Here is a 13,649-nt window from a genome sequence, read left to right as displayed (position 1 = left end):
GGGGACCGGAGATAGACTTGCAATAAATCAATCAACAAACACACGTTGCTACAGATTTTCATAAGTGCTGTGAAGAATTCAAACAGGATACTCTCTGTGATACAGTGTGATAAGAAATCTTCCAATGTGACTTAATTATATGTTAACTCTGCAGTCCATTACTTCAAATGATTCCTAGTTATTAAATTTGCACAGTAGAATTTTACTACTCTGTTTATGGTTAGTCACAAGCTCCAGGCCATTTAAAATAAAAGCTACAGATGAATGGAAAAGCCAGTTAGTTAACTTGTGTTCATCCTGTAGGCTCTGGTTAAATGGCTACTTTCTCTGGGAAGTATTCCTGATCAGCCTTCCCTAACTCCCACCGGTCACAGCAACACACACACACACACACACACACACACACACACACGACAGGTCCTCAATATATGCCCTGCATTTTTCTCTCATTATACCTACCACGATTTGTAATCATTGTATGAGAGATTTTTCTTTATTAATGAGTATCTTCCCAAGAAACTATAATCGCCATGAGGGGGGAGACAGTATCTGGTTTTTCCACAAGTGCATGCCCATTATCCGACACAGAGTCTGGCGGTGGGTAGATGGCAGAAAAATATTTATTGCATGGAAAATATTTATTTAATGAAGGAGTGTTTCTGCTCATTTCAGAAGGAGTTTGGTGATGAAGTTTTCCTGGTACTATAGATGAGAGATTCTTTCCCTCTCTCTCTTTCTTTTTTTAGAGAGAGGGAGAGAGAGAAAGGGAGAGAGAAAGAGAGTGAGAGGTGCGGGCAGAGGGAGAGGGAGAGAGAGAAAATTCCGAGGGTGAGGAACCCCACGCGGGCCTCGATCTCACAACCCTGAGATCATGGCCTGAGCTGAAATCAAGAGTTGGGACAATTTACCAGCTGAGCCCCCAGGTGCTCTGAGAGATTCTCATTTTTAATCTGTGAATGATTCAGGTTCTGGGTTAAACGATCTATTCCTGAGACTGGTCTGAGATTCATATAATCATCCTACTTTAAACCCGCATTTCCTAAACTCTTGATGTAGGTGATTTCTGACAAATTAATAAATGTGAGGGGGATGTCGTGTTTTTTGTTGAAAGAGCTGAATTGTAAATGAAGAGGAAATACTGTCATGTCAGTCTCGCTTTCTGTCAGAGAGGAGGCATTGTATAGCTGGTAGTTCTTACAGATTCTCCATCCAGATTGCCTTGGTTCAAATCCTGGCTCTCTCACCAGCTACTGAACTCAGACAAGCCACCTAACCTCTTGGTTCCTCATTTTCCTCATCTGTAAAATGAAGATAAAAATAGAATCTAATTCCTAGGGTAATTGTGAGGCTTACAAGTGTTAATACCGGTAAAAGGGCTGGGAAAAGTGAATAGCATGCAGTATTGCCACATTTAAGTGCTCATTATTAATTTCAGTAATGCATAATTCTCATTAAATTAAACTCTTCTCAAATCTCTATCATGCAGGGGCGCCTGGGGGGCTCAGTGGGTTAAGCTGCTGCCTTTGGCTCAGGTCATGATCTCAGGGTCCTGGGATCGAGTCCCGCATCGGGCTCTCTGCTCAGCAAGAAGCCTGCTTCCCTCTCTCTCTCTGCCTGCCTCTCTGTCTACTTGTGATCTCTCTCTGTCAAATAAATAAATAAAATCTTAAAAAAAAAATCTCTATCATGCAAACTCATTGGCCAAATAAAGCATGGCCGTGTGTAAAAAGAGTATTTCTAACAGAAACACCATTTTTCTAATTTATTATATTTTTCATCTACATATCTACCTTTGAAACTAATGAATATGTTAATTGAGAGAATTTATATCCAGATGACAATTATTTTAAGGACCTCAAAGCATTGATAAAAATAAAAAGAAACACTAAGATAGACTATAGTAACTTAGAATTCACTCTGTGGCACTGACCTTTAAACACAGCAATTCTGAGTTTCATAAGCCAGTTTCTTACAGAGTTACTTGTGGAGTAGGCTTTAACATTCAGCCTTTCGTATGGTCTGAAAGGGGGTTATTTCTAGAGGAATGTGCAGGGCAGGAGGAGAGGGGGAGTCTTTGGGGTGGAGATGTGGGAACAGCAGCCCTTTGAGTGCTGTGCGTGACGTAGCATGGGAAATGGGAGAAGCTGCTGGCCGAGTGCTTCACACGCAGCAGGACAGTGGGAAAAGCAAAGAGCCAAAGAGCCAGGGCAAACAAGTGCTCCAAACAAGGGCGGGGCGGAGGCAGGCTGCAGCGGAGGAGGGAGGTCTGGCTGCAGAACGAAGGACCCTTAAAAGAATAAAGAATAAAGTAGGGAAAAATCGGGGGAAGGGCAAACGTGGGGTTGCAGGAGAAGAAAGAAGGGAAAAGAAAGCATGAGCATAATGAAAGTTTTAAATACTCTTGATGATATGCGTGTTGCTGAAAAGGAATGAGCGGTACTAAGAAAGGAAAAGAAATACGGACATCCATAAAGCTGCTGTTTAAACATTTAACAGGGGCACATGACATGTTTTAAAACAATACAATAGCTATATGGATTACCACAGTGGCTAACTTCACAGCTAGCAAAAACAGTTCCCGATGAAAACAAATCAGGAATTAAGGAGTACAGAGAGATCATGCAATCAGATAACCTAACTGCATGAAGGTCTGGATTCACTTTATAAAAGCTCGCAGAAAATTAATATGCCTTTCATTCTCTTCAACCAATAAATATTTCTTTGACTTCCACTGGCTTCATTTTGTATCCCATATAATTTTTTTTTTTGGTAACACCCCCTACATCATTCACTTTTCTCCCTCCAGTCCCACACATCGCAATGACCTCTTTTTTTTTTTTTTTCCTACAGCAGAGAATGCCCTTGAAAACTAGACTGGTCTTTGGAGTGTGGAGGCTGGACTCTGGAGCAGCTGGGTCAACGTTACTTTCAAGGTTACCTAGGCAATCGCAGTGTCATTCTTCTTAAATAAAGTATAATTGGCTGTAAAAACACTGGAAGCCACGCTGGCTGAGGTAAATGTCCGTAAGGTTGACAGTATACATTGACCTCAGCGTGTTCTAAGGGCCAGAGCTATCCTGGGCTTTTGAGAGGCACACATTCCTCATTCCTTCAAACCTTTAAAGGAATTTGTGCACTTCCTTTTTATTTATTTATTTTTTTAACAGAGATGAGGCTAAACATAAATGGTTGCTCTCTCCTCACTGAAAAGATGTTTTCTTAGAACTTAATTATCCCTTTTTTAATGGCTAAACATAAATGGTTGCTCTCTCCTCACTGAAAAGATGTTTTCTTAGAACTTAATTATCCCTTTTTTAATGGGTCATTCTATTCCTAATGTCAACAAACCCTTCTGTGAGCTAGCCTTCTCTAAAACAAACACATTCTCTCCTCTTTGTTCTCCTCATTTCCTTCCCTTTCAGCTTTTTAAAAACTCCAGTCAGGGGACGCATCAAATTTACCATTGTAGTTGAAATATTTTTACTTACAATTTAGAATGCGTTAGGGTCGTTTTTCCTACAGCAGTGCAATATTTTTGGATAGTGGATTCCAATATTTGCAAGCCCGTGGATCCCTTATTAACATTCCAAGAACTAGAGGATCCCTACAGGATGGAAGTACTACTTACATCTCAACAGATTCTCCCAGGACCTCGATAGAAAGACGGAATTGCAGGGTTCACCTAATGCCTCCTACATCTTGGGGCGGGGGAGGGGTGGTGGTGAGGGTATTTTAATGAGCTCTGCAGCTGAATCGCATCTATGCTAGCTTTTTGTTCTAGACCAGTACTATCCAAAAGAAACATAATGAGAGAGGCATGTGCCATTTTAAATTTTTTAGTAGACACATTAAAAAAAGTAAAAAGAAACAGTGTCCGTTGTTTTACTTGAAGCAACAGGCTCACTTTGTTCGTCTTCATGAATAATACCCAAATATGAATAATCATAAAAACAAAAATGGGTGAAATCAATTCTAATGATATATTTTACTTAGCCAAATACATAAAAATATTATCACCTCAGCATGTAACCAGTATAAAAATATTATATTTTTGGTGCCGAGTCTTTGAAACCTGATATGTATATGACACTTAAAACATATCTCAATCCTACTAAAAGGAATCTACGAGAAGTTTCCCTTCACCCTCCTCTTTCTGCTTGGAAGACAAGTTAAGGGCTTGGGTTTCCAGGTTGCTGTAGCACTGTAACACTCCTCTAAAACAGAATTTTCTGCGTGGCATTAGGCTTATTTTCCACAGTGTGACCATAAACTTTTCAAAGTATGTTACAGAAGACACTTTTTAAAATCTTTTACGGTTGGCCGTATCTGGCCAACTTAATGTAGGACGATGGTTCTCAGAGTGTAGTCCCTGGATCAGCAGAATCAGCCTTACCTGGGAGCTGGCTGGAAAGGCAGAATGTCCAACTCCAGGGCTAGACCTACTGAATAAGAAACTCTGGAAGTGGATCCCAGTGATTTAATAAGTCTTTAGGTGATTCTGATGCTTATGAACATTTGAGAACCACTGATGGAGGAAAACACATTTCCTTTGAGAAGGCCTCAGTCTCATCATTTTCTCCCGGGTTCTGAGGTCTAACCACAGGCAGAATCATTTTAGGTATTGTTAAAGAAACAACCAAAAAAGGACATGCTAAGAAGACATTGGTAGAAACAACCTTTGCCCATGCAAAGGGACTGAAGTCAGATACCCTCTCCTTACCCTCAGTTAGTGATAGGTCCACATTATTTGTAAGAGCAGATGGCACAGCTCACTTAGGCTCCCTGCCTAGGAGGGACCCCGTTATGCCAAGTGCTTAGTACAGTAGCCTTAAAAATAAAGAAAAGAGTCTGAAGAAAACGCTCAAAATCTGTCAACACATTGAAAGGATCAAATTCTGTGCTCAATGATGAGAAGGACAAACACATATATATAGACAGCAGCCTGCTTTGAAAACCTATCTCACCAAAGTAAAGATCATAAGCTGCTCTGCTGGAATTTTTAATTTTTCAATTAAAACTCCGGTTAAATTTTTAGAAAACATAGCCATGCAAATATTTCTGTTGGCCAGCTACATATGATCCCATGTCCTTCCACAGTCTTACTCGTCTTTGTTGATTATGTAGACCAAATTCTTGGTCAGACAATACTGAAGAATTTATAAGTCAGAGTTCTGAAAGGTACCACTTTTATAGTATTAGTGTCATAATAGCATATATTTTTTTATAACATGGAGAAAGAGTGAGGCATTACAGAAGTATTAGGAGAAAACCCATCTATAAAATTCTTCCTAGGATGGCATAAGCAGGAAAGGGGATTTTGGTTAGGATGTCCTTGGACCAGATAGGACGATTACAGTGTCTGCTGGGTACACAGGGATGTGCAGAAGATGAGGGTCTAGATCCTTGAGATAGAAAGTTAACACAGATGTGAAGATGGAGTATATAATTATCTGCATGACTTCGGAAGAATCTTAGGAAACCTTTAAAAGCATGCATAATTCATGATACTGTCCTTAAACATATTTAAAGAATATCATGCCTAGAAATATCTTCATGTTCAATATTTTTCAAGTGATTACATTCCAGACATCCCACAGTCAATAAAGCATGTACTCTTTATATTAAAGTGTATTTGCAGTTTCTGTTGCTCTTCATGGGTTTACTCGTAATGCAGAGAAACGGTTAGAACATCCCCTAGTGGTACTTCCCTGGAGTAGAATATCCCCTATAGTACTGCTGCTTGGTGAGTAAAGAGCATGATTATGTCGCTATACATATACCCATTGCTTCAACATTAGAAAAGTTTATCATTAGTTTAATTTTCTTCCCATTTGGTTTTGATACTCATTTCCATTGGGTCAAATATTAGCATTGGTTCTGCTTTCAGAACTAATTCATTAAAGTAACTTTTGGATGATTTTAAGATGGTTGCTGAGTTCTAAAGACAATGAAGAATATAATGCTTTAATGTCTTATATTTGAAACTACTGGTGGGATTTTAAGGGGTACACTGAGCTGGGCTCATTAATCCATTGGTTCGTAAAAGGGAGATTTCAAAGTTAATATCCCTGAGAAGTATTCAAAAAAGGGGAGAAGCAGGGAAAGAGTGAAGTATTTCATGCCCATGATGCCCTAACTAGCTTTCAAGTATGACTCTGTGAAGTCCAAACTAAACAGGACTTTGATAAGAGGAAACGGAAGGGGCGGGGGGGGTGGGTGGTCACAGTTCCGAAGAGAGGATTCACATGTTGACTGAGACAAGCTTGTGACTGGGACTGTGTCAGTTTCTGTGTCTAAGTCTCAGACTCCTTACATGTAAAAGGGAATAGTGATAATATGTAATTGTAAGGCATCATCATTATGTTATGAGGATTAAATGAGGGAATGTACATGAAAACTCCTCCTCACTACAAGGAATGATGGTTTCCTATGCCCAAAACACATTGTCACGTGGTCTAGGGCAAACATTTTAGCCAGTGAGTCCACTCTGAGGTAGAAAATAGGATTTTATTCCGACAGAGTTTCAAATAGGGAAACCACAATGTCTCTAAACTTCTATCTGTGCATTCCAAATAAATTCAGAGATCTCTATACACTATTTTGATATATAGATAAATCACGACTGTGTCTTACTCTGCTGTTGACCTCATATATACATGGTTTATCTGTTTCTATCATTTTGACTGATATTACACACAGCTAAAAAAACCAGTATGGCTTTCTTTTAAAATAAAAATTAATGGGTTGTCTAATTAAACCCAGGATATTCTGGTATCAAGTAGATAGAGCCTGGTACTGTGTAACTCTCTTTCTTCTATTACACTATTTTGCCCAAATTTAAGAGGTTTTCTTAGGTTTATATGTGCCTTCCCACTACTCCAACTCTCTATTTCTTAGTTTTTCTCTGTCTCAGTAGACAAAGAAGCAGAGATGAATTTGTACTAATTCTTTTAATCAAGATGTCATAACTGACATAGCATTGTAAACAGCTAAATTTTTTATTTTTTCTAGAAATAGAATGTCATGATGATGGGCTCCAGCTTCCCTCCACAGATGGTAGGTGATTCTTTGGTCAGTTACATTCTTCTAACTGTAAAATGTTGTTAACAGGGCATATGACTTGCTCTGCCAGTAATGGGGATGAAGTTATTTGATGTGAACCTCATTTCTTGGCTTTGTTCACTTTCTGAACAAGGACTACCATTTATAATATAGCAGGTTGGTTACAGTAATGGTCAAAGAAAGAAAATGGAATCCACTTGACTCAATTATGTGCAACCCCAAACCTTGGATTTATCAGCTTTCTGCTGAAAACACTTTTCAAGCATATCCTTAAGGTCATGTCCAAAAATAGCAACATGTGAATTTGCCACAACAAGAGCATGTACCATGAACTCATCGAGGTGTTTAGTATGAGAAAGCTGTGTATATGTGGGCTTGGGATGAGGGGTTTAAAAGTTAAAATGAAAGAAGGAAAAACACAATTCCCCACGAGCCACGTCTATAACATGAATAGAGAAAGCCACTGTATTGATTCTAAACTAAATTTTGTCATATGCATATCTCCTCCCTAGATATCCAGAAATAGAATCATAGGATTGAGCTGGATATGACCTGAGTCCAAATGGATTGCCTCATTTTATAAATGAGGGAATTAAAGCTGAGGGAGGATAAAGGCTTTTTCAAGATAACATGGTCAAAGAATGAGCTTCAGTTTGAAGTCAGGGCTAATACTATTCACTCCAGTCCTTTTTTTACTACATCAACTCCTTTAATGTTCTTCCCTATATGTATAACCAAGTCCTTATTCATTTTAAGGAATGAGCAAAACTTAGGCTATTAATATTTTCTCATACTTTACATCTAAATAAAGAGTGCTACTATAATGGCTCACTTAGTACTACTGATCTTTAAAAACTTCCCTTATCAGGGCACCTGGGTGGTTCCATCGGTCAAGCGACTGCCTTTGGCTCAGGTCATGATCATGGGGTCCTGGGATCAAGTTCTGCATCAGGCTCCCTGCTCAGCAGGGAGTCTGCTTCTCCCTCTGATCCTCTCACCCCCATACTCTCTCTCTCTCTCTCTCTCAAATAAATAAATAAAATCCTTAAAAAAATTTCCTTATCAGTCATAATCTTTTGATCTCATCTGTAACCTTAGGTGCCATGATCATAAATCTCATGCCACATTCTGAAGGCAAATGTAGCATTTGGCTCTTTTTTTTAAAAAGATTTTATTTATTTATTTGACAGAGAGGGAGAGAGAGAGCATAAGCAGGGGGAGCAGAAGAGGCAGAGAGAGAAGCAGACTCTCAGCTGAGCAGGGAGCCTGATGCAGGGCTCAATGTCAGGACCTTGGGATCATGACTTGAGCCAAAGGCAGATGCTTAACTGACTGAGTTACCCAGGCACTCAGCATTTGGTTCTTCAAAAGAAATTTTAAGATACAGTTCAAGAGTGCTTGAAGAGAACAAATGTGGCCACTGCTTTTCCCAAGACATTTATTACTTTCCTTATTTATGCTTAAAGTGAAAAACATACTCTTCCAGTCCCGTCCACTTATTTGTGGAGCATAACAAATAGCATGGAGGACATAGGGAGATGGAGAGGAGAAGGGAGTTGGGGGAAATTGGAAGGGGAGGTGAACCATGAGAGACTATGGACTCTGAAAAACAATCTGAGGGTTTTGAAGGGGCGGGGGGTGGGAGGTTGGGGGAGCCAGGTGGTGGGTATTGGAGAGGGCACGGATTGCAAAAACAATGAATTCTGTTTCGCTGAAAAGAAATGAAAAAAAAAAAAAAACATACTAAGGATGAAGTTGATAAGGTTTTTTTTAAAATTTTTTATTGTTTTTGCACCACACCCAGTGCTCCATGCAATCCGTGTGTTCTCTAATACCCACCACCGAGGTTGATAAGGTTTTAATAGTACTTAGCCACTATGAAACTAATAGACATAGAAAGGCATGTAATTGCTTAGCTATATTGCTTGCTTTAGTCAATGTCCCTTATAACAGTCTATCATACAAATCTTTCAAAACTATCCATCACAACAAGAATTACATTATAGGAGATCTCAAGAGGTCTTGAATTTGGAACTTGTTTTTATGAAAGATCTAGCAATTCTCCAACAGGACTTTCAATCACACCGCTAAATGGACTGTCAATATGAAAAGTTATCTGCTTTATCATTTTTTTCCTATTAAAACACTGAAAACAAACTTTTTTTAAATTCAGTTTCCCCTCTGTTCTCAGAAGCATACTGTCTGCATCCTATGAAACTGGAGAGAGAGACAAAACAATTCTCTAATTCCATAGTAAAATCAGTTTGAGGGTTTGGGGGTATTTTACACAGTGTCCCTCACGTGGGGAACACAGAGACACACACTACATTTTCTGAGTTCTTATTATGAGCCAGGTACTGTACTAACAACTCTATGTGAACTAATTTGTTTACTATTACAACAAATATGTTAGAGATGAGAGAACTGACAATCAGAGAGGACAAGTGGCTTCAAGGTCACTCAGTAAATTTGATTCCAAAACTTGTATACTATAATAATAATAATAATCATTATAACTGCAATAACACCAAGAGCTAGGATTTATACAGCATTTACTATGTAACTATACTGTTCTAAGCACTTCCCACATCTTTTGACTTACTTGTCCTAATAATAGACTGGTATTTTAGAAACATTTAATATCCACATTTTCTTCAGATGAGAGACCGAAGCACAGAAAGCTTAAAGAACTTGCCCAAGGTCCCACAGCTAGTAAGTGTGACCTTGAGCATGCTTCTGGTCCTATATTTATTACGCAAACCTATGAAAAACCTTCATATATAGGTTTGTGATAGGATGTTCTTTTTATATTTTTTTAAAAAAATTGTTTATTTATTTTTGAGAGAGAGAGAGAGAGAGTGAGTACAAGTGGGGGGAGTGGCAGAGGAAGCAGGAGATGGTCCACGGAGCAGGGAGCCCAACTCCGGCTTGATCCCAGGACCCTGGGATGATGACCTGAGCCAAAGGCAGATGCTTAACCAACTAAGCCACCCAGGTGCCCACAATGTTCTTTTTTTCTTTTTTAAGATTTTATTTATTTATTTGACAGAGAGAGAGAGAGATCACAAGTAGGCAGAGAGGCAGTCAGAGAGAGAGGGGGAAGCAGGCTCCCTGCTGAGCAGAGAGCCCAATACAGGACTTGATCCCAGGACCCTGAAATCATTACCTGAGCAGAAGGTAGAGGCCTAACCCACTGAGCCACCCAGATGCCCCCACAATCTTTTTTTTTCTTATTCTTTTAAAAATTGTTTATTTATTTATATATTTATTTATTTATTTTTATTGTCTCAGAATCATTTATTTTTTTACTTTTTTAAAAAATTTCTTTTCAGCATAACAGAATTCATTGTTTTTTTGCACCACACCCAGTGCTCCATGCAATCCATGCCCTCTTTAATACCCACCACCTGGTTCCCCCAACCTCCCACCCCCCGCCCCTTCAAAATCCTCAGATTGTTTTTCAGAGTCCATAGTCTCTCATGGTTCACATGTTCTTTTAAAAAAGATTTTAGAATATGTCTTATCATTGACTGTTGTTTGAATTAGGAATCCAAAGATAAAGATGTTTAAAGAATCCAAGCAATAATAGTACAAAGTAATTGTATGATAGTAAATAAGTCCTTCTGTCATGATTCCACACTATTTCCCATATTTATTGTAAGATATAGGAAAGACTAATTTTAAGCTGTTTAAAAAAATTATTACTAGTAGGTCTGAAAACATTTCTGTAGGAAGTTACTAAATAGTATAAAATACCCTACATTCACAAAATATTATCCAGAACATCACACAAAGAAACTACTTTTCTTGTACCTTACAAACAAGATTTAACCATATATCCTCTTGTTGCATTAAGGAACTGCAATGCTCATAATGTGCCTACCTGCAGAAGCTTCCATCTGGTGTTCAGGTCTTCCAGGATGTTGAGGTTATATGGTGACAGCTGAATGCCCAGTGTAGTGAGTTGACGAGCAAGGTCATTGACGTAGCTGACATTCTCTTTCAGAGGTGTAATTTCTCCTCGAAGTGCCTACGTGAAATAGTCAAGGGCAAGTTGGAAAATGAGAACATTTAAAGCAAAGAAACAGACACATGGGAACTACAAGATATCTTTTTCTGTTTAGGGTGCAGTTAGTGACATTTGCTCTATTACAGTGCCATTGCAACTATGAAAACTTGTGAATGGGTGAATAATAATAATAACTAATATTTATAGAGCATTTCTTAGGTGCCTAATCCTGTGATAAGCTCTGTCCACTTAATGATAATTTTTTTCCTACAAAGTAATCCTATGGGGTATAGTTGGAGAATTCTCATTTTACATGTGAGAAAACAACTTGCAGAGGTTTTATCTTGCCAAAGTTTTAATGGGTCAAAATGGAGGAATCTGTGATACATAACCAGGGTTGCCTGCCTCCAGAGTACATATTCTTAGCTATTATACTATAACTTTCCAAAGTAATGCTGAATTGGCAAAGTAACAAAAAAATACACTGCTGGATTCTAAATTCTACTCATCATGCAACCAGAAATGGACCCTTTTTTAAAATAATAAAAATATATACTCAATCATGAGATACTATATTCACACTTTGTACCAACTGCATAATAAATAGATTCATTTAGAGATTAGGGTATTTTGTCAAGCTCTAGGAATGACTGGTCTCCTGGTATTTTAGTCCTTGTAGCAATGGCTTAGGAGAGCTCCCAAGGGGCTTCTCTACTGTCTCTGAAGCACTGGAATGGGATTCTCTGATGCAATGCATCATGACAATCCAGTGAGTAGAAGAACCCTGTGCAGATATGGGGAGGATATTACCATGCATCATATCTACCCTATTAAGATGACATTTATGGATCTTTAACATGATGCATGATGTCCAAATGTTCCAATGAACAATTTCTTAAGGGACAAATTCCCTCACTTAGGAGAACAGTTTGTGTAATGTAATGTCTATGTACAAGGACAACATCATTTACTCGGGTATATATGCTGCTTTGACTTGTTTGATCTGGGTAGGTGTTATTTCTCTGGTTCACTATGTTGATAAAACCACTGTTTACACTGACTTCATCTATAACCCTCCAATTCCCTCCCACTCTAAAGAGAAGGAGCCAGTATGTACATTCTAAATAAGAATGGCATTGTCCTGTCAAATCAACCTCAATATCTCACCACTAAAATGTGGTATTGTATGGAATATAAGATTCTTATATAGTACTTAGACAATATAAGACATTGTGATAATCACTCTACAGAACTTAATGTTTTTTTAAAAATGGGCATTAAGAATATTATATTAAAGAAGCATGGATGTCTTTTGGGAGTGATGGAAGTGTTCTGGAATGAGACAGTGGTGATGGTAGCACAACCTCGTGAATATACAAAACATCACTGAATTGCACACTTCAAAAAAGAGTGAGTTTAAATTTTATTTATTTATTTATTTAAAAGATTTTATTTATTTATTTGATTGAGAGAGATCACAAGTAGGCAGAGAGACAGGCAGAGAGAGAGGAGGAAGCAGGCTCCCCGCTGATCAGAGAGCCCAATGCGGGGCTCGATCCCAAGACCCTGAGATCATGACCTGAGCCGAAGGCAGAGGCCTAACCCACTGAGCCACCCAGGTGCCCCCCAATTTTTTTTTTTATTAAGTAAACTGGACACCCAGTGTGGGACTCAATCTTATGGCCCTGAAGTCAAGCGTCACAGGCTCCACCAACAGAGCCAATTGGATGTCCCTGAAGGGTGAATTTTATTGTTTGTGAATTACGTATCAATAAAAAATAAAAATAAAGGAAAACAGAAGAAATCTTTCTGTCTGACCATAGACATGAAAAAAAATCCTATCTGATGTATTCATCTTTATTCAACTTCATGTCAATGGAATGCTATAGGAATCAGTCTGAGAAAGTTTTTATAGGGATAGTAAATATTATTATTCCATTGCCTTATGAATAAATATAGAGATTAAAAGAATCCCATGGATGGAGGTAAAATCCATCAATGTAAATTTGTATCTCTAAAAGGAAATGACCCATAATCACTTTGTTTTGTGTAATAAAACTTTGTTTTATCACTTTGTTTTCTGTTAGAAAACAGATTTATTTTATTTCATTTTTTTAAAGATTTTATTTATTTGACAGAGAGACAGCGAGGGCGGGAACACAAGCTGGGGGAGTGGGAGAGGGAGAAGCAGGCTTCCTGTGTGCAGGGAGCTCGACGCAGGGCTTGATCCCAGGACCCTCGGACCATGACTTGAGCCAAAGGCAGACGCTTAACTGACTGAGCCACTCATGTGCCCGAGAACAGATTTATTTTAAAGATTCATTTGTTTGAGAGAAAGAGAGCATGTGTGTGTGTGTGCGCACATGTACATGTATGCGGTGGGAGATAGGGATCCTGAAGCTGACTCCCTGCTGAGCATGGAGTCCTATGTGGGGCTTCATCCCACGACCCCCGAGATTATGACCTGAGCCGAAATCAAGAGTTGTTGACTTAATGGACTGAGCCACCCAGACGCCCCTAGAAAACAGATTTCTTAAATGTCAATGGAGAAACCCAGACAAGGGCAATAATTACAAAT

The 13,649-nt window shown here is 38.7% G+C and overlaps 1 protein-coding gene across 1 annotated transcript in view; it reads right to left on the bottom strand.

The window, feature by feature from the left end:
• DMD (dystrophin) overlaps window positions 1-13,649 on the bottom strand; it is a 2,124,834-nt gene that overhangs the window by 309,667 nt on the left and 1,801,518 nt on the right. The window contains 1 exon segment of the mRNA XM_047715765.1: window positions 10,946-11,092. Coding sequence (XP_047571721.1) covers window positions 10,946-11,092 — 147 coding nt within the window.

This window comes from Lutra lutra, chromosome X, assembly GCF_902655055.1.
Source record: "Lutra lutra chromosome X, mLutLut1.2, whole genome shotgun sequence".
NCBI classification, from domain to species: Eukaryota; Metazoa; Chordata; class Mammalia; order Carnivora; family Mustelidae; genus Lutra; species Lutra lutra.
This window is presented reverse-complemented; position numbering and strand designations above follow the sequence as displayed.